The 22,869-nt window shown below is 36.1% G+C and overlaps 1 protein-coding gene across 1 annotated transcript; it reads right to left on the bottom strand.

The window, feature by feature from the left end:
• Positions 1–95: 95 nt before the first annotated feature.
• On the bottom strand, positions 96–9,357 carry clul1 (clusterin-like 1 (retinal)). The gene is made up of 9 exons (XM_088643427.1): positions 9,247–9,357; positions 6,133–6,291; positions 5,808–5,956; positions 5,234–5,404; positions 4,050–4,485; positions 3,369–3,494; positions 1,646–1,860; positions 789–967; positions 96–396 (listed from the first exon to the last, which is right to left on the bottom strand). Exons 2-9 carry the CDS (start codon positions 6,233–6,235, stop codon positions 381–383), a joined length of 1,395 nt encoding a protein of 464 aa, XP_088499553.1. The 5' UTR covers positions 6,236–6,291; positions 9,247–9,357; the 3' UTR covers positions 96–380.
• Positions 9,358–22,869: the final 13,512 nt, after the last annotated feature.

The raw sequence follows: 22,869 nt of genomic DNA, 5'->3' as shown, positions 1-22,869 counted from the left end.
ATATATCACATGTGTTAACAAAATAAGAAAGAACCGTTTTGAACTGCAGTATCCTTGAAAAAGAGTGATCATTTCTAGCCACTCATAACAAGACGTTTTTGTACAGGAGAAAATTTATTTTAGGAAAAACAACAATACATATTTAAATTATATACATATTATTATCATATCATGACAAAACAACATGTATTTAATAATTTATAATTAAACACATTTCTTGTATATATCTTCTCCATTTTTTCACACTCTCCAATTATCATGATATTATCAGCTTAGAACAATACCGTGACTGTACCATGATAATATTGAGAAAATACACAAGTAAGGTTCATTATTTCTATATTCTAAAGAAGGATGAAGATATTCCCATAGAGGTCTCTTCAAGCAGCATCTTGCCTGCAAACAGACAAGAAAGCAGAAAAAGCAACATTTAATCCTTTTTTAATTATATCTCATTATGAAAAAGTAATATAAACTTGTTAATATGGTATATGTTTTATGACTATCATTGTAGTTCTAGAAACTTCATGTGAAGATCTTGATAAACCATGTCCATTGGGTGCACTTGGTGTGACTTACTGTCACAAGGCTAAAAAGACCCTTTGGTGATTACTCACTCCACTACTGTGTTTCTATAAATTTGGCTAGCCTCAACTTGGTTGATCATTTTCATGACCAGTCAGATTTGTGCTGGTAAAGGGATATTAGTTCAGACTGGAGCTCCTGCATGTGATTAAGCACAGCTCCTTGATAAACATTTTGGAAGGGTACTGTGTGACTGAGCATACCTAACCAGCTGTTTGTACATCCCCAGTGCCTCCTGTGCAATATATTTGACAAAGTCAGGGTCCTGTATTTCCAGATCTCCGGGAACACTTAGGGTAAATGTAGGCGAGTTGAGAATGTTGACTTCCACAGTTGTGTCTGAATCAAAATTACTCTCTCCATCCTGGGGATGTGGCACCACCTGTGAATAGACACCAGAGACAGAGATATGCAAAGGTAGCTCCTGCTAAAATAAAAGAATACATTAGCGCTGTCTTTGGTGACCCTAAAATATATTTATAGTACTGTGATGCCACCTAGTGGAAACCTATTTATATGGAATGGGAACTAAGATTACTTTATTGTTTGTTCTCAAATTATGTTACTTTTTTATTAAATGGAAGCCTGAAAAGGACCTTGGCATGTAAAGACACAATTGGGAATCACATATCTGTCTTTTGTTCTCCTATGCCTTATTTATTTGCTACTTTTTCTCTCTCCCTTACAGCTGAAGAAAGCTCCACAGCCTAAACAGTGTGCTTTTTTCCATTCCTTTCTTCAGCACAGAATAAACCTTTACCTGTTCCTTTGCAGCCTCTGCATGCTGACGCAACTACATATTTGAATGTCTATAATAATAAAAAAAATTGGTATATCTAAAATTCTAGATTTCACATTTAAAAAAAATATTTTACTAAAATGTCTTCTGCCTTCACCTTCCAAAATCTGTAATATATATTAATTTATGTCTGTTCTGCTCAGGATTTATTAAATCAATTTTGAACAATTTGTTACTTCAGTCTTCATTTTAGTCTAAATTATGTGGGTTACTAGCTAGTCCTTCTTCCCCATATTTCACTAACATTTAGTTCATTGTTACCGTGGTGATGGTGAAAACGCTCTCAGGTTCCACAGTGTTGTTTGCCAATTCGGCCACCCAGCCGAAGTAGGCAGCCATGTTTGTCAACCAGCCCACAGTGTCCTCTGTGTGGTGCTGCAGGATCTGAAGGACTTCCTCATACTGCTGGCTGGACACATTAACCAGGTAGGAGATTTCATTCAGCTCAGAGTGCAACTCTGTCACACTGGGGCACTCTGTTCAGAGAAAACATGAAATCTGAGGCTCTTTACTGGTATAGTACAGAGAAAAAAAACTATGACCATGCCATTTTAAATTAAAAGAGATCTTCCTCATCAAAACTGAAGTAAGACCTACAGTATATCTATACTGCACATAATGTATACAGCACTACAATATTACTATTGAACTACATTGTGGAAGGTATTACAGTAATTGCTGGGATCTGTTAATTTAGCCTTTACCAAAAGGTATAATACGACAGAATAAAGGTGACTTGCTTTAACAGCTGCAGTAACTAATTTCCTTTTACAAGGTGTTGAGAACAGGAGTAATCACATCTATTGGAATGACTAACACTCAAAGTGTGAAACCATCTTTTGTCACATAAGGAAGGACAAAACAACAGATCATAAAATAGGACAAAGTTGAAAGAAACTTCTTTCTGAGCCCATGTACTGTATATAAGAGCTGGGAAACACTTGCAGTTTGTCTGTTTTGCAGGGCAGACCCAGTGCATGTTGCTGTCTTTATTGGGCTCAATAAAATGCAATCTGCACACAAAACTGTATCCTGCTTCTCTGATGAACATTTTCCCTCAACAAACACTTTTGCCAACAGTGCAGCAATTTGAGGCTATACATTTCTGTCTCCTGTTTCTGTCTCCTCTTTAATTGACCAATATCTTATTTGTCAGTTTTTTATGAAGGTAACTGTTCATAAGAGTTAATATGAGCTTATGACTGCTGCATGACTGGTGATATCATAAGGACCCCTCAGAACATTTTGCTCTAGTGTGCACATTACTCAGTAGTCTCTTTATCCCTTAAAACTCTTGCACAATAAAAACATTCAAAGATATCCCATTATTATTAAGTAACTAAAGCCTGAATTAAAACAAGACCTTGATCCAGCATTGAACTGCCCATCTCACTTGTCAGTGTTTGGTGATGGGTTTTTAGTTACTGTATGACAATCTTCTTTTTTTCTATCCCAAACCCTTTAAGTTACAAGTCCTTTGCTTTCATTTTATTTCTACTTATACACTACTACAGAGCCATCGGGTATATGAAAGCAAAGGACTTGCAACTGCAATCCGAATGAAAAACAGGTCTTAATGTGTAAAACTGATACAGAAGCTGATCCTCACAGGATAAATGACACAGCCAGTCATTTTCCACCTGAATCCACCTCAGCTGAATCAGACTTTTTTTACTTAACCCCTTTCTTTGATACTCTACAAGTGTCTGTTTTCTCAGAATGTAAGTCTGTCTTCTACAAGATTTGTATGTGCCAAATGCAATTGTTTTAGAATTAAAAAGATTGCTAAAATACAGTACTGTATTAAGTTAAGTTATTTTTTACTTAAGTTAGATCTTAATAAAATGGGTGGAAGTTTACAGAATCAAATTGTGTGGACCTCAGTTAGTCTGAACCTGAGTGTGAATGGCAAACTGGAAACAAGTCATTGGTCTGGACTGGAGTGTAACACTGTGTATCTCTTATTATAATTGTTCTCCCATACCTTGTGAGGCCTTCTGGCATGACTGGCACCTGCTCTGAAACTGCCAACACTCAGAGCTCTGTCTGTGCAGGTCCCGGCACAGCTGTCTGCTCTGTGATGGCAGTACCTGCAGGGACAACTCTCCTTCTGTAGGGCATCCACAACAAGAAAAATCAAATACAGGCCGTTTTGTGTACCCTTTTTGTATGTCATTAGCACAGAAATAATATTTAACTCTGACAAAGAGTTGGGTTGGCCATAGTGATCCCTGTCACTGGATGGGTGCCTGTAGGTTTGTGCTGTTGTCAGTGAGGGCTTGACTGAACTTCTATTGGCTCTAAAGTCATGCTGATTCTGTTCCAGGTTCACAGTGCTGAAATTAAGTGGATGGCATGACCCACCACATTCACCACATTTCAAAGGATCGTCTTTCATGAGCTGGTTCTGGGGTTGTTGCAGTGAGTGAAGTTGTATAATCCAGTTCCTAATATGATTATTGGCACATTGTGTTTTAAAGCAATTAATCTGGCTACAATACACTTGAATGAACGAGTGTGCAATAAATTGCCTGTAGCTATCCCTTACACATACTATAAGTTAGAGAAAAAAGTCATTTTCTATTTGAAATAGGCAGATACAGTAGTGGAGGGGGGAAATAATTGATAATTCTAGTTCTTATTGAAGAAAATAAAGCCTAATTACCTTTCTCTCTGTTTGTTTCTTCAGTAACTGATTCCTGAAGATCACCAAAGGCCTGAGTTATGACAGAGCTGAACTCTTCAAAAACATTCCTCCCAAAATCAAAGAAGGATTCAAGAACATCTTCCAGGCCTAGTCCTTCAAAGAATCCAGAGTCAGGGGTCTGCTGAGAGGGATATAGGGGTTTTTCCACAAGTTCTTTTGATCTCAGGTCAGAGGTGAAGGCCGCCTGGAGGGCTTGGTCAAACTGCTTTTGCATCTTGGTGACCAGCATCACACTTTTCTCATAAAGAGAGTTTACTTCTGAGAGCAGCTGGTGAAAAGAATTCTCAATCTGGGCCACTTCGGTGTCAAAGGTTTCTGGGCTCTGCTTAAAAAGAAGATCCTGGTTGTCATGAGAGCTAAACTGGGATGACATCTTACTGAAGAATTCTTCAACCTGTGGATGGAATAAAATCTCGTAACCACTTCTGACAGCAGTAGAAAACATTAGTAACTGATCCTCATTGTGTTTTAATAGGTGGGTAGCTGCGTAAGCATGTGTAGGCTGCAAAGGAACTTGAAAGTTTACATCTTTGGGTATTTTAGCCCTAATAAAATTACAGTTGTATCATATCCAATAAAACAAATACAATATTTATTTTCAAATAAATAATAAAGAGCTGTCATCACATGAAGATAATGAATATTATGTTTTGGATTAAAAAACAAGTTCCTTAAAAATTATACTTAAATATCAAACAGTCTAGATCAAACTCCTCTATTTTGTACTGATTATTTTGTTCTTATACTTAAATGTAGATGAAGCACTGAAGTATATATCTTTATACTTGTACATTGCATAGACACAAAGAGGTCTGTAATTCTATTTTGAATGTAAGGTATCTTGGATAAATCTGTTAGTGTAATGTATATGAACTGTTGCTATTAATGAATTTAACAGATACAGTACATTAAATATCCACAAAGTGATTCTTTTGTAACCCTCTTCAGGTGTGTCAGCAGGGCTCAAACTGTAAGTAACAAAGGCTCCATGGCTAAAATGCAGAGTATTTTACTATCTTTCTTTTTATTTAGACCTAATGTCTAACAAGAAGCTCTACTTGTTTATTTGCACACTGGCACAGTCCCCCATCCGAACACCTACAAATGCGGAGATGTTGTGTGTTTCTCAGTAGCCAGTGTACCTTGGCTGTGAATGTGGAGAAGCCCCTGCGACACCTGGAAGTGTAGAAAGAGGTGCAGGTGTGTTCCAGGCAGGGCCTGCACTCCTCCCAGGCAGACTTTAAGGAGGCCTGGCAGTGCTGCTCTGCCACCCCCAGCTGCTGCTCTACCTCCTTGGCAAGCTGCACTGCCCCCTAGAGGAAGAAAGAAGAAGATCCCTTTTATAAGCATTCATTTTCCCCCATTGGTACTGAGCATTTCAAAGTAGTTGAACTGCATAAAATTGTATATTTACATTTTTAAAATACATCTGTGTCAAACCCCCATGAAGTACTCAAGAATTTAACCATAATCTGGAACCTGCCTTTTTTGTAAACTTCCAGGACTCATTGCCTGGAGGAGAAGGCCTTGGAAAACAGATTTTCTATTTTTATGTGTTTTTCTCCCTCCTGCATGACCAGTGGTCTCATATACCTGTGTTATACACATCTGTAAAGTGATGTGTGGCAATTTGTTGGGAAGGGAAGACTGATCTGACTGAAAAATCATGCCATGTCCTGCATTTGTGTTTTCCTCTTGGTGGTATCGGCATCAGACCTTTTTCTTCTCACTGCTGTGCCTCAGTGAGGACATCAGGTGCTCGTGCTTCTCCTCATTCATCTCCATGATGTCCTTCATCTGCTTCACCCCAAACAGAGCCTTCTTCATCTCCTCATCCACATATTTCTGCCCGTCTTTCGACAACTCTGAATTATAAAAAGGAACGCTATCATTTTCCATTGCTTGCACTTTACCACATTCCTGTGACAGATCATGTTTAGACAGTGGGGAACACAACTGGTTCTATAAATGTAAGCATTTTCTAACCTGTGAGATGAGAGGCACTAACTAGCTTTATAATGAATGAATCTTTTTAACTCACTTTTAAGTGTGTCCTTGGAGAGGCCTTCCTGATTTGTCCTGGGGATGCTCTGAAGAACTCCAAGTAATGTCGAACACATCACCAAGACCAGCAGCCACCTCATTTTCAGTGATCTCAGCTAAGCCAATTGAAACTTGAGAAAATTTAAGATGTGGAATACTGAAATAAAAAAGAGAGGCTGTCAGTTTGTATTTGCTCTCAAGAGGATATATTAAAGTTTATGTCATTTACAATAAGCATATTTAAAATCCTAACTTCTTGCTTAGTTTTTCATTTCATGTTGTCTGCACCACTGAACACTGCCAATAGGCAGTGATATTAAATGACCTCTTTACTCCAGTAATTGCATCAAGATGTGCAGGGGTAGAAGGCCGTTCCATCACTTAACATTGATGAGAGATATAATGATGCATTTATGACTTTAGCAATACTTTATAAATGTTAAAAGAAAGTAAATGAAAGTAAAATAAAGTAAATCTGGTACTAGACCCTTGGCACCAACGTGACTTTGAATGCATTTACAAAAGTAACTGTATTTTATATAGTTTCGAAAATGTTTCCCTGAATCTGGCAACTAAATTTGCTGTTTTGATGCATCATGTTCAGAGACAGATACAGTAACCCTTTGGACACTACAGTATATTATTGTACAAACATATCTGTATGTTAATGTTAATGTTAATGTAAAATTGTTAATTTTACATGCCAAAATTAATTTTGTTTATCATGAGATTTTTGTGTTTAGTATATTTAGTAGCATGTAATTTAATTTAAAGAAATATTTGTTTTTAATTAATCTGTTTATTCCACAGCTTGCCAACAATCATAGGCTAAAAGAAACCATTTGACTTTGTTCGGTATGTCCTGACAGGTGGGGTACCTTGCTATTTGAAGTTAAATAATTTAATCTTTTAGAATAGTGTCAGAACCAAATTTATTTGAAGATTTAACCCCACCACCATTATTATATGGTGAAAAGAGAAGAAAGACAACAACATTTCGGCTGTGGATGTAATACTGTTGTATAAGTAAGTGCTATACACTGTATGCACTCTAGAGATGACGTGTTTGAACGTCAAAGCCCCAGCTTTGTTCTCGAATGACTTGAGAACATTTTGTCTCTGATTGTAATGGATTAAATTCATTTAAGAGTTTGCCTTTTGAGTATTATCATATTTGCTTTCCTGGAACATAATTTATAATTGCTTTGAACTACATTAGTAACATTTATATATGTTGCTTTCACCATCTTTAAATATTACATAGAGCTTTTGTTAGCTGCTGTATTCTAAAGCATTACTTCACCCTGGCAAAAAGAAGATTATAGTATGTTTGGTCACGATCAAAACTGACCTAAATGATAGAATACTACTGAAATGTATATTGTATCTGTCTGAACATTTCTTGTATTATGCTTATTTTAACCTTATTCTAATTGATTTTTTATTAAAAGAAATAGCTTTAGCATCCCTGTACCAATTTGTACTATTTGACTATTTTTTACCCCGTTTATTCCAGAGTTTATAAAATTTCCCATCAGAAAAGTGTGACAAAAGGAAGATTGTATTTTCCTAAAAGGAAGTGGGTAAGTGATGCGATTTAAGGATCAAAATCAGCCTTAAACTACTGTAGGTCACCAACATCAACTTTGGTCAAGCTGTAAAATGCAGCTATTATTCTTTTGATTGTTCTTAAATGTCTCATGCATTTCTTATCCTCAGAACAGTGACCTCTTTGTCAGTAAATGAAGATGTTGGCTATGCCTTTGAGTATATATTTATTAAAACTGATTAGCAAAACCAAAACAACATACTGGAGGATCTTAACATATTTTAAGTAACAAATACATCAATACAACTGCTAAAGTTACCAGACAGAGGCTTATTTGTATATGAAATATCACAATTTGGACCGATAAGGAAATGTAAGAATTCATAAGTACACTTTATACACTAGACCCCCAGAAAATCTAAAGCCCCAAGCTTTTTTTGTTTATTCATTAATACATGTATATACAGTATATACACTGATGATAGTAGAATTACATATATTTAAATATCAATATATTTTTTACTTCTCAAGTGGTGAAACTCAAACCTACAATTTCTATAAAGTCAATCCAATCCCTTCCAAAATGTATTATACACACAATATATAATACATAGGAATAGGTAACGGGTTTATTCCATGCTGAAAAGAAAAGAAAGGAAACAACGTTTCGGCTGTGGAGCCGAAACATCAGATTTCCTTTCTTTTCTTTTCAGCATGGAATAAAGCCGTTACTTCTTTCTTTGCAGCCTACGCATGCTGACGTAGCTACCTACTTGAACTACATACTGTATATAATACATATATCACTTGGGTGTTTCCTAACTGTATAAAGTTTGTATTCTAATAGAAATTGTTCACTTGCCATTTTATAAACTGTGCAAAATAAACTGTTGTCACAAGTGCATTTCTAGCAGCAATTCAATACTGATTTACATCATTGTATAATTCAGACTTCCTTTATTAATTCACAATGTTGCAACATTTACTACAAAAACATATATTTTGATTTTAAAAATGCTTCATCAACGTATTTCATAATTTAGATAATACATAACAAAAAAGAAAGCCTTACACATTTTGGATACAGACAGTAGTTACAAGAAGTTATAGTATGTATATTGACTCAGAGTTTCTACTAACACATTCTACTGCGATAACAGCTTTGATTGTAATGAATACATCTTACTTTGGAATGTGAGGAAACCAAACTAGTTATTTGAAAACAAATTCATATTGATTGAAATATTCTAAATTCTGATCACAACAAGAGGTAAGCCTTACATGAGTAACCAGTATGAATTGTTATAGGTGCTGATCCAGCATACAATATTTACCAGTCAGAACTAATTGACTCACTGTCAGACGTTCCTTATCATTTACATCTACTTATAATAATAACTAGTATAATAACTAAACAGATATAAGTAGTCAATTTTAATTCCACTAAAAGTATTTTAATTTATCATTTGCTTACATGTACCAAATTAAACTTTCAATTTACATTACTGAAATATACACTGGCACATCTCTAATTAAAAACAAATGTATCAACTTCTTACTTACAAGACTGTAAAACTTCAGCCTTCGCCAAAACAGCAAAAGCATTCAAGTCCGTGCAGTGCTATTCTTTACCAAGGATCTTTCTATTTATACAGCTACTCAGCATAAATCCTATTAACGCATTTGCCTTATTGTGACCATGAATCAGGATGAAGGTGTTAGTATACTTGTTAATTAAGAAGTGTTTATACTGTATTTTACACAGAGTAAAGTATGTTACTGCACAAAGGTTGCATTCAACATGCATCAGATAAAATGCATATGTGATGGGTAGTGGGGAAATTACCCAGGGGAAATTAAAAATAACAAGAAACAACACCCTTCTTTGTTCAAATTAAAAACTCAATACAGATCAATTACTAACATGACAATAACCATCTTTGTTATCTTTTCAGCAAGATGTTTCAGCATTTGATCTTTTCTGTTGTTGAATAAACACAACAATACATACCTAGAGCACAAAGAAAGCAGAGCATGACTTCAGCCTCTTCCTCTACACAGGACGATACATTTTAGGGGGCTTAATTAAGCATGGTACAGTATACTACTCATGTAATACAGCAAAAGGTAATCTTCAGCTGGATGGCCATATGGAAATACACAAGACTGTACATATACAATAGGGTACTTGTAAGTATACTATATATATATTAGGAAGAGTGTCAAGTCTATCCACAATTACAAGTTCTTCCACTTTATTAAAGCTAGTGCAAAGACGTCTGTGTCAAACTGGAAAATAATGTAAATTAGCAGACTTTATACTTATTCATATTTATCAATTGTGTTTTGTGATGACCGAAAAAAAAGTCTAAAAGTAAAAAAAGCTAGTGCAAAGAGCAGAATATCCCTCCATACAGGCCCAGGTTCAAAAGTTTAATCTATCACCAATTTCAAATGTCAAGTTTTCTGGAAAACCAATGCCTGTGCAACTGAGAGCTTTCAAGAAGTACTATTTTGGGAATCAGCAACTGAAATGAGGGTTGAAATTTGAATGAAATTGTTTCTAATGTTTTAAGTGAAAACCAAATTAAAAAAATGTAAATTCAACCTCGGGTTTAAAATCATGCTTGGAAAAAAAGAATAAACAAGAAAGTCCTTTGGGCCTGCTGAAATGAGTGGTGTGTTCATCACACAGAGAGGGTAAAGCACGAACGAAACAGAATCAATATGCTAAATAATTGGGGAGAATGTTCTTAGTTTAGGGGATCCGTTTTTTTAGGAAAGCCTTTCAGGCATAGTCTGCTTCACATATGGAGTGAACAAATTCCAAAACAGTACACTTTTTTTCCATTTAATTCAGAAACAATACCAGAAACCCCCAGTCAGATCCGTGTCCCCCTCTGTAGTGTCTCATTCCTAGAGCAGTCTGTTTAGCTTGGAAGTTTCAGTTTAGCCCAGGAATTTCTTAGGAATCATTAGGATTTCAAAGAAATTAGGGATTTTAGATTATTATCTAGGTTTATTAAACCATCACCAAAACAAGAGTTGTACCCAAGGAATACAAAAATGACAACAAAACACCAATCCACAAAAAGCTGGATAGCACTGAGTCAGATAACTATAGACCAACAAGCATTACTTCTATTACATGTAAAGGGAAGGAGAGGTCAATTAGAGTTTAACAGGTAGATTTATTTCTGTGATAATCTCTATAATAAGATTATAGGAGTTCGTCAACATGTGTAACTAAGTTGTTAGACTACTTCAAGCAAGCTAAAGCAGAAATGGATATAAATAGAGCTTATGGTATGGTATAGTCAGACTCCTTTAGAGGGCATTAAAGTTTCAAATAAAGAAGTGAAAAAGGTTATGTAAAAGTCACTGTGGCAGGCTGGTCTTTGAAGGCATTGTACCAACCACACAACTTGATACCCGAGGCCACCAAAGTTCTATGGCTCTTGTAGCCACACTAGGTGTGTTACATCACGCCCCCGGAGAACTCACCGCCCTCAATCAACTCCTTCACATTCCAGGGCAGTTTCCAATTAACTAATCAGGCACACCTTCTTTCACCTGCCTACTTAAACTAGCCTGACACACCACTCTTAGCTCAGTATTGGGTTTTACCTAGCAAGAGCTGCATTGTTTCCTGTTCCCTCTCTGCAAGATTTCTAGGTTTTCTATCTATTATCTATTAAAGGGGCATGGTCTGCCCCCGGAACTTTGTTTACTTTTGTAATATTTTGCAAAATTAGAATATTGGAAAAATATCTGAACTGTTAGAATCCAAACCAGGAATCCGAGAGCTGGGAGAAGGCGTTCAACAGAACCAGCTTTATTCAGCCTGTGGAGTGGGAGATTACACAAAGACAGTCCCCTACCACACAGACAATTCTCAAAATTCAAAAGCAGACGAGGCTCCTTGTGTACACCTTTTTGCATCACAAAGGTTCTTGATTTTCCACTGGCCATTATCTTGAACTCATTCAAGTGCATTCTGTTCCCTACCTCACCTTTTAGCATATGCTCCATGTTAGTAACTTTCTTTTTCTCATTGTAAGAGTGCTACACTGCTTTGAGTTCAGGGTTCAGGGTGCTACACAGCCCAAGTCTTCCAAAACAAATTAATATATTCAGTCCTTGAAACTGGGATGTGTCAATGGTAAGTTTGAAATAAAAAATAGGAAAGCAGGGGTTTGCTTAACAAGTTTCCAGTTTGCCTTTAATAATAAGGAAATCACTGCCAGGGAAGAAGGGAAATGCAAAAATGTTGGTGTCTTATCCATCTCTTTCTTGAAGGACAGCATCGTTACTCTTTGCATCCCTGTAATCACACTACACTTATTCCTGCACTTTTCACTTCAGCACATCTAGAGAGAAAGAGTTAACAAGCCATCACACTAAAACACTTGCATTTTCTTTTTTGATACTTAAAAGGGTTTGATCCATTATCCACTTCATCCATTACATTAACAGTCAGTCTTTAATCACTGCTCATCTTTAGTTCTAGTACCTTGTGTGAAGCCTTATAGGCTGGGTCCCTGGAAGGCTGTGCCTTTCCTATAAAGTGCCATGCATTTAACTCAATTGCACCCTTATTTGAGAAGGTGACAGAAGTTCCTGGCAACAGGTGCTCAAATTAGGAGGAGGTGTGTCTCACTAATGGATATAAGTCTGGGAGAAGCAAGGGGTCCATGAGACAGTCTCAGAGGAAGCACCAGATGAAGTAACACAGACATCGAGAGTGAGTAATACTGTCACAATCGCAAACCCCTCCTCTTAAGGGCACTCCAGCCTTTCCTCATTTGCCTCTTCCCCCGCACCTGTTCCCTGTTTCCACCCTGTTTCAGTTCGCCTTTATAAGCCAGGCGCTCACTTCACTCATGGCTCTGCATCTGTTCTCCGCATCGTGCGAGCCCGGGACCGGGTTGCGCCTGGCTCCATAATGTTTTTAGCTTCCTGCTCCTGTTCCTGTTCCCCCCGCCGGTCCTGACCCGGCACCTGTTTTTAATCCCTGGTTTTCGGATGGATTACACGGCCATGGACCTTTGCTTTCATTTTGGATTTCCCCTTTGGATTTCCCCTTTGGATTTCTACTGGACTGTTTGCCTCGGCCACACCTCCCCCGTGCACCAGCGCACTTCGGACACACACCCCTGTTTTTATCCCCATATTCCTGCATGACATTTTCCCCAGGGTTTCCTCACTATTTCAGATTGTGTCGTCTGCATAGGGTCTGGAAAGAACTGTTCCGTTACAGATATAGATAGTGCTAGAGAATGTGCTAAAGAGAGAAACTGAGACAGATAAAGCGATCCGGGCCAGAGTAAAAGAGGGAGAGCGTTGTACTTAGAGTACAAGGCAGACAGGCTGCAAGGTTCCCTAGCATCGGCAGGGGAGAAAGCTGCGAGTAGATCAGTCTGAAGAAAGACCGCTACTTGTTAAAGAGGAACTTGTGAAGAGAGATTAAAAGCGCTGCCTGCAAGAGAGGCTGAAATGCTGGAAAACCTTACTATAATATAGAGAGCTGCAATATGAATGATCAGGACTGCGAGTAAAGCTGAGAGTTAGTAAAGCTGTATCCATGCTGAACCCTCTAATGATACAGTATATGGCATAGATGAACTCAAACCTGTAATCTTTCTTCCAAACTTCAAACTTACTTCTTACTTGGACTCTAACAGTCCAAGGTCACTGTTGATCATCCAAAGGAAGATCCAACAAAGGGGGTCTGAACTCTGCAAGGTGGGTATCAGAGCGATCCCTGATAGCATATCCAACTTGTGGTGTTGCACCTTAAAAGTGAGAACCCAACTCCTTATCGTTGGTTAACTCATTGGTTCCTCATCTCTCTCCAGTTGAACTGTCAATCTGACTTTTCCAACCATGTGACTGGAAGCAGTCCAAGAATCTTTGTGTTCGCAAACCCACGAAGATTTTCCCCTGATCAATAAAATAAGACATCTGGACTCTTTTTTTGTCAACATCTTGCATATTCGAGCATATTCAAAACTAAGTTACAGTCAGGACAAAACAATTTCTTCTCACCTGTCTAACTTGTGGCCAGACCCAAGAAGACAAACTGTGCAAAGACTTTCAATACCAAAGTTCAGCCATACTAACTTCTAGCAGAGCTGCCTGAGGGTCAATGCTAACTGCTGAGACCCAGCAGAAGGAAAAGCTCTCTCTTTCTCCTCTCTGCACCAGGACACTCCCAGGCAGAGCAAGCAGCTGCTAAATCAGATCACAAACTAATCCAGCCCAGCTCCATCCACTCAGCAAGAAGCATGAAGTCATCAAGTACAGTACATTTGGCCAATGGATTTTTTAATATAAAACTTCTTTATTCACATTATAATTCTTGAGACTTGAATTGTTATTCCAAACAAGTTTGTTTATGCATATTTACTTGTACAGTATCTGATGTAATTGATTTATTTGATGTCATTACATGAGACTGGCAAAACTTACAAGATACAGTAGACCATCGCACATATAGTCGATGTATTTTAATTCCAAGGTTAACTTCTCCATATAATCTCTGAGTGAACAATCAGCTTCTGTATCACAGCAGATCGTTGCTGTATTTGTTATGTATGTTTTGGCATTATATTGTTATATCTAGAATCTGTGTATGAGACTGTAAATTGTATGATTCCTAAAAGTTATCAAGTACTCTTGCAATTTCTGATTGTTACAATAAACTAAAACCCCCATATCACTACAACACAAAGGACGTTGAAATATAATACAGAAGTGGTTGTTTAGTGTCAATAAGCACAGTAAGCAGTTATTTACTTGGCTTCTTAGTTGCAGTGAATAAGTGATAGCCAAGAACCCAATGAGATGCAGGGGCTTAGAGTCAGTGGTACAGCATAAGTTGAGTGGCTGTACTTAAGTGTAGATTTGGGCATAATTTAAGTAAAGAAGTTACCTAAAGATTATTTAAATATTCAGATATCTATCAACAATTACAAGCTCAACTACCAAGAGCATGATTGTGAAAGCTGCTCCCTCTACAGTATCGGCCAAAATTAAATAAACCTACCTCCAATTATCAAAGCTGTACTTTATTCCTGCTTCCTAGGTGCTCCAACTTTAAGAAGATTGTGGCACACCCCACTAAGAGCCATCAGGAAGTATTAATCTTTGAAGTTTTGATTTAATCTAGGACCTAGATTAACTGATCTGAGTAAATAAAAACTCACAATAACTGTTTCTTAGAGAAAAATATGTTCTGCTACTAAGGAGACTACTACCTTAAAACCCAATCACCATTAACCTCATGCAAGCCCCTTTTATAAACTAATATACCACTAATCATCCCTATGTAAGAAAGTGTACTCAAGCCCTTAATAACCAATAATACAATTAACTGTCACACCCTGTGAAACGTCTTATATGTGTAAGAGAGTCTTTGAAGCCCTCTAGTGGCATTTTGCCTGTTACTGCAGTTCATCTGTAGATTGGCCTGCCAGAAATTGTTTTTAAACAAGTACAGATAAAAACAAAACTGCGGACCAGATGTTAGAATGGCCGACAACACTGGCATGAGCAGATTCACAGGCTGTGTAGTAAAGAAACAATCCAAGTCCAAAACACTCTTCACTAGACACAATAAAAGAGATATTAACATTTCACAGTTTCATATCAATTTCAATAATCCAAACTTTCTGTAAGAAACAAAGAATGTTCCCAGATCAAGCAGTGTTTGAATGTTGAATTTGTTTAACCAGGAAGATCAGTTACTTTACAAATATATCATTTTACAACACAAAGTTAAAACTATTAGCAGTAAGAACAGCAAGGTTGGCCAATGGCCTCTTCTGGTTTGTAACCCCTCCTGTATATTGTCATATTCTCCTACAGTCTGCAGTTATGAGACAAATTGGAATTTATGATCAGATAATAATATATATACTAACATATCACATTCAGGAAATAATTAACATTGAATACACATTACAATCCAATCTCATCAAATCATGAACGGACTTATTTTTTATTATTTATAGCACAAAGAGGAATAACCAATGTGTTTATATATATAAATTATAAATATTAAAAAAATGAGGCTATTAAGCAATTTACACATAAAAAATGAATACTTTTTTGTGCAAAAACTAAATGTTATCTGGACAGTATTATATTGGCACATTAAAAATGTCATTAGTTGTCTTAAGACCTTTATAACTATAGACAGTATAGAATTTTAAACATTCTACAATTCTATGCCATCATGTAATTTAAATATGATATTTCGTTTCTTGGAAATAAATGTTATGTGGCTATAATTCTTAGTTTAAAAAATCTACAATTAAAAAGCAACAAAGCAGAGAACTTGGAATAATTAGATATAAACACTGTTATAAAGTTTTCATAGATGCCATTCAGCTGAAGATGTTCTGGTATGTTTATGATGCATGGCCTTCTATGTATAAGACGTCCTTTCTAACATAATGGCACAATTGAAGTGTGTTAAATTGTGGCATGTTTTCTGCCTTGACATTCAGCTTTAAAACTAAAACACAAATACTTTGTCTTAGTATTAAATTATATGACGTTGTCCCCTGACATGTAATTTGTAACAAAAACCCTATTTAATCATAATCCTCTGTGGAGAGTTATGACCCAGTAAATAAGGTCTCAGCATCCTAATTAGAAACAGTAAAATTCTAGTCCAGAGGTTACCTGGAAAACAGCTGTTGTGTATGATTGCAAGTAGTCCTCAAGCTGTATTTCTTAACCTCAATTAGGTTAAACGATGAAAAAACAAAAAAAACTGCAGCACATTTCACATTTTATTGTAGAATATGTGAGAGATTATCTTTCCGTTATATTTAGATCAATTTTCACATGTATTTTAAAAAAAAGTCAGTTTAATTTTTTTAACTTTGTTTTAAGCATTAGGATGGGCCACCAAAAATAATACTACTGTTCTCAAGAAACAATGGTTGTAAAATTTACACAGTTTAAAAAAAATAAAATACATATATGTTACAAGTTATTGCATTACATGACATATACTGTATAAATTCAATATCATGACACGAGTCAATGGAAGAAGGAAATAGATGTTGCTGTTTTAAGTTCAGGAAATTCTACCATAGTTGTCCCTCGATGAACCAAAGGTGAGTTTTTTTTTTTAATCCTTCTTATTAGGTGTAAACTTTAGGAAATGCATCCGATTCTCTCTTGCAACATCATCACAACCTGATTAAGTAAACTGAGGTTTAATAATATGGTAAACAAAACCATTTTGCAGAGACTGGAATGAGTCAAGGTCACAAAACATCTATAAAGCACGACACTAAAACTGTTTTTTAGCATATGGGAAAATGCTAAAGTAAAAGCATAAGAATCATAATTGGTAAAATATTTCCTTATTGCCATCTACACATGGAGATTTTTAATCTTTTTATTTTAGAGAACAGATTAAACCATTTTAAGTACACATGACATTACACAACTGTCCTTTTACGATACAAATGTGCAAATATACATCATAGATGTAAATTTAGTCTATGGTTATCTGTTCCCTTAATATTTTACAATGATTTTACCCACTTCTTATCTAACTATAAAGATTCAAAATAAGGAAGATGTATAAGTTTTACATGATTATGAAAAGGGGAAAGGTGTGTAGAGTAAATATACATTCTTTATTCAAGTTTCAGTTGTTCTGTATCTCGATAAATTCGGACTTTAAAGGTTAAATGTACTTAACCTATCTAGACCAATATTTGACAAATGTGTCCATCTGTAATTTAAGTGAAAATGTTAATTGTTCCATTAAATAAATTTAATTTATTAACTCAATCCAATCATTTATTATTGGTAAATCTCTGCGAAGCCATTTTCTTGTCATTGCCTTTTTAACTGCAGTTAAAATAACTCCAAACAGATATTCATCAGTACCCCTCAAGTGAGGATCAAGCTTGCTCAAATGTAAAGAGTAAATGGATTCCTTGTGAATATATTGTCCAGGGCCCCATGTAAATCTATCCAGAAAAGCCTTATTAGAAAATATGCCAAAGATTACCTTCTTGGTTTCCACACTGTCTCAAACACTGGGGAGCTTTCCCCAGTAAGGTCTACCTTCTGCCTAGGAATAATAAAGAATCAAATAATCTTTTTCCACCAATGGTACTTCTCTTTTTACAGATTCCTTTAGGTAAATGTTGTAACTAGCCTTATCAGAAGTAAAGCAAAATCAAAATGTGTTTTCACACATGTATGTATGTTATGTATTCAATAACTGTCTGCTCCTACATTCAGACTGCCACTTATTTAACATATTAAACACATGGAAGGTCACAAATGATGGTTACATTCAGCCAATGTAGCTCATTAGGTGGAAGCCTAGCTATCAAAATCTCACCCTGCTGATTCATCTCATCCAGGGTATGAGAGGAAGTCCTGGCCTTGGTGTCCACTTCTGTTCTCTGGTTTATACTCAACAGTTCATTCTGAATAAACTATTCTGGTTTGACCTTGTTAGTGCCATTAAGTATTTTGTGAATTCTTGAGTGAAGTATTTGGTAATATTCAAATCATAAATAATATCAGGCCCACCTGAAGAAGGCTCCACGTTGTGTTTTCTTTCTTCTTTTTTTCAGCATGGAATAAACCTATTACTTGTTCCTTTGCAGCCTACGCATGCTGACGCAGCTACCCACCTGAACTACTACCACCCTTGGTTTAGGCGAACTAGGCGACTGCTTAGGGCCCTGTGGCCACCAGGGGGCACTCTCAATGTGCAACACAACATATAATTGTTTTTTAATCCGCACATTCAGACATGAGTCAAAAGTAGTAAATGAGTTTCATCATTGCCGTAAAATTAGGATATCAGTGCTGTTTCAGCTGCTGCTACAGTGAATGCTGTTCATTTAATTTTGGAAAGTAGTAAATGTTGTGATGATCATGTGTATTGTCATTGTGTAGTGTTTGTGCCGTAAAACAACTTTCCCTAGGGGACAATAAAGCTTGAAATTGAAAATTGAAATTGAATTGATCAATTGTATTAATCTTTCACTGCATCTAACATGCAAACAATGGTATAATGGTTTAAAATTAAAATCATATAGTTGCCACTGGTAAAAGCACATCGTCCACCAAAAGGACGTATATTGTGCGCTGAGAAAAAGTTCTGAAAAAAAGAGCAGGATAAGCGATCTCAAAACAGAGGTATGTCAAATCAAGTCACTGTTATAATGCATTTGTATTTGGTTTTGAGTCTTTCAGATCCACATAACTAGTGAACGGTAGTCAAGCCAAATTTTCTAGGTTGACATGTAGACTACTGAGAGGTGTTTCAAATGAACAGATTTACGTTTCATGTTATGACTTCAATATTAAAATACGTTATCTTAGTAAAATGTGTGCTTCTTGTTCTTGCTTGTAAGTTATTTATTCTGTGTTATTATGTGTTCTTCATAGTAGGTTAATAAAAGTTTTCTAGTTATATAATTCATTTATTTAATTGTTCTAAATAGTAAAATACGTTTGGGGTGGGAGCTGATGATAGTAATATATGAACAAATTGTAATCTGGAAGGGCCCCTTTCCAAGATCTTGCCTAGGGCCTTCAGTCAGGGCTATCCCTGATTAACATTATCATCATCATCAAATCACTGTCAACAGCTGCTTATCACGGAGGCCTGGAGACTATCCTGTGGACCATAGGGTGCAAGGTGAGATACATCCTGGACAGGACTCAAATCTATTGCAGGGCACACACAGACACAAACATGCACACGCTCACACCAGGGCCAACATCTACAGAAGCCAAGAAACCTACCAACACGTCTTTTTTTTGTGGGAGGAAACTAGAGCACATGGAGAAAAACCCAGATGATGGAATTGAACACAGGTCCCCAGTGCTTCAAGGCAGAAATCCTAAACACTGTGCCACTGTGACACCCCCATCAATAAATATGTGCAACAAATTTGAATAATTTCTGTTAGGCACATTGTGCCTTCTGCATTTTGCACAAGTTGGGTGGGCTATTTTGTACGTAAAGCTAAATGCAACCTCCTGGAACATGGCAGTGGTGTTCTTGAGCTTGAGCACATTGTTCCTCAGGAATATAAATGTAATATGTCTCATGAAGTGATATGAATCAATGGGAAATGATGCTCTGAAATTGTATCATACAGACTACAACAAAAATCAAATACATTCTCGTCTGTAGGTGTAAATCATTTCTATTTATTTTTCACTGTTGTTCATTTTTCTGTTACTATAGTATTTCACTTTAAAATTTTAACTACCAAAACCAACTGTTTTCTTTATCTTATACATGATAAAATTATATGAAGTACAGAATTTCTCAGTTCTTATAAAGATAAATATACACTGAAATATCAAATTTAGTTGGAAAAAAAAACTGGAGTTGCAAACAAAAGACAGAACCTGCACTAAAGGGTGAGGAAATAAGCAACACAGTAATTACATCTTAGAAGTAGGTCTAGAATAAACCCAAAATAAAGATCTAATGTACTACATTTAAAGAAAGCACCAAGAATACTTGCACTCTTTTAAGTGTGCTTCTTACTTTGTCTAAACTCTACAAAACACTCTTGAAAACTGCTGAAAAGTATTGCGGTCAAAGAGACTGACAGACAAATAGAAGCACTCTTCACATATGTTATAGAAAGGCAGTCAACGCAACCTCTAGCCATAAAAATCAATAACTCTAATCTCTGAAATCCCAACAACAACATAGGAAGAACTAATTAAATACAGACTGAAGATAGGAAGCAGAAAAACTATGTCGTAGAAGCAAAATTTCCTCCCTTTCCCTAGAATGATCCTTTGTTATATTTATTAGATGACAGTGTTTCTTCGATACTTGCCATGAAAACTACTAATCAGAAATCTGAAAAGAATTTTGGGAAATTAACATAAGGGATACAGAAAACCCAAAGACACTAGTTGAACTAACTGAAATGTTCCAACTCATAAAAATATCTACAAAAGATAAAAACAACATTAAAGATTGCCTTGGTATTCAAAAATAGTATTTTAGTCCAATAAATACAGCTTCATAAGAGATGTCTCACAGCCTAATGCTAGGATGAGCTCTGTGGAGGCTAGAGAATATTGTACTTATGCAAAGGTTATACTAGAAATGAGTATGTGTGATACTAACAAGCATCTCCACCCCCTCTTTTACAGTGTTGAAAATTATGTCTTTTCAGATTTTTGCAATGTTTGTACAGTTACAACTACACTATTAATCATCTTTCCATGACCTACATTTATAGTAACAGTACAACAGTATTACAGGAACAGTTTTTCACTGAGTCAGCTCTTGATTTAAGAAAAACCTAAATTACATGTAAAAGGATGCACAACAACCAAATAACTGAAATGGAAAACTGAGATACAGAACAGTACAACTCTTCTTTATAGCCCTGACTAGCTCAGTTGGTAGAGCATGAGACTCATAATCTCAGGGCAGTGGGTTCATGTCCCATGTTGGGTGCAAGGTTCTCTTATAACCCATACTGAGCAGCAGCAGTATGGGGTGGTGTAGGGTCACATATCTGTGACAACAGCAACACCACTTGTGCTATCTGTGTTGAAGAAAGGCCTGGCAATCTACTTCTGTGTCTTACCATGAAAACTCTATGGATAGTGATGGTGGAATTTTCCATAGGGTCGCCATGAGTTGATACTGACTTGACAGCAGTCAACCCCCCACGACTCTTCTTTAATGAAAAAGGGGTCTGTATGAAGTGATCTATCATCTATCAGTCACACCATGTTTCAGAGAGAGACAGTAATTAATTACCAAACCCTTTGGCCATGTTTTACATACAGTATGTTTCTTCACAAATTTAAATACAGAGATGTTTGTCAGAAATTAGAGAAAACAACTGCATGCTCCTGAATAATGTACAGAGCTCAGTGACCTTTCAGTATACTTCTAAAATACTTTTATCTAAAATAAAAGATAAAAATTGAATTGCTTTTCTAGTCCTGTTATTTACAGGATTTGCATATACATTGAGAACTTTCTAAAAGTTTTTGCATGAACTAGTTTTGCATACATTAACTATTTTATTTAGAATAGGTTCATTGTTTCTGCTCCAACTCCTCACTTGTTTGTTTTGGAGTAACAGGGTGAAGTCACATTTTTTTCCAATGATTTGTTTTAATTTGGTTAAAAATTGGTTTAAAAATCTAAATTTGGTTTAAATTTGCCTGAGATTTATAGTAGCAGTAATGTACAGCCTGAGATTACACAGTTGTTAGATAGTCAGTGCAGAACTAACTACATTTTTACTATATTAATTTTCAAAACATGGTTCAGACTGCTGTTACAGATTTTTTAGGTAAAAACAACAAAGCAATACTGAAAATGCCTAGGTCCCTAATGCTTTCCTTTATAATACAGTATGTATTTGGTTTATAATTTTGCAAACACTACTTATTTTTTTCCATCAAATTGTTATCAGTCACGTCATTTTCACACTTTGGAGTTCATGGAATCTTAACATGACTGTATCCTGGCCTTCTGTTTCTATACTGGGTTCTGTTTGGTTTTGGAAACTTACAGTAATATAGTATTTTTTGCTATAGAACAATGGTTGTTATATAATCCAAGATTGAACAACCTCTTTAAAAATATAAATTGGAGGTTACACATGTTATTCTTATGGATGACAATAACAGCAATGTTCTACAGCAACTACTGTAATAACTAACAAAGTTCACTGACTGAGGAAAACAATGATAAACTTTTTCTAAATATTTGAGAACAGCCCTCCAGTCAAGTTCAAAGCTTGGCTGCAATTTGACACCTGTAACATGAATGTACAGCGTAAATCTTAAGTATTTAAAATAATTTTGCTAAGAATTTTTCATGTTCTTGTCCTATATAAGCAGCTACTCAAAGAGCAGGGTGTACACTGCATCCTGCATGTTGCTGGTACAATGTAGTGATAACCATCTGCGGGCCTCTTGATTTGGGACTGAGACTATTGGAAATTACCATTAAACTCCTCTCTTCTGATATTTCACAAAGTTCTCAATTTGGCTACCCACATCCAGATTACTCTGACTGAAATTTTTATTTAATTTTGTCATCTTCCAGGTAGGGTGGCACAGTGGCAAAGTACTTAGCATTGCTCCCTTGCAGTGCTGGGGCCCTGTGTTCAATTCTGGACCTGAGGT

Source organism: Lepisosteus platostomus, chromosome 8 (assembly GCF_059453375.1).
Source record: "Lepisosteus platostomus isolate fLepPlt1 chromosome 8, fLepPlt1.hap1, whole genome shotgun sequence".
NCBI classification, from domain to species: domain Eukaryota; kingdom Metazoa; phylum Chordata; class Actinopteri; order Semionotiformes; family Lepisosteidae; genus Lepisosteus; species Lepisosteus platostomus.
This window is presented reverse-complemented; position numbering and strand designations above follow the sequence as displayed.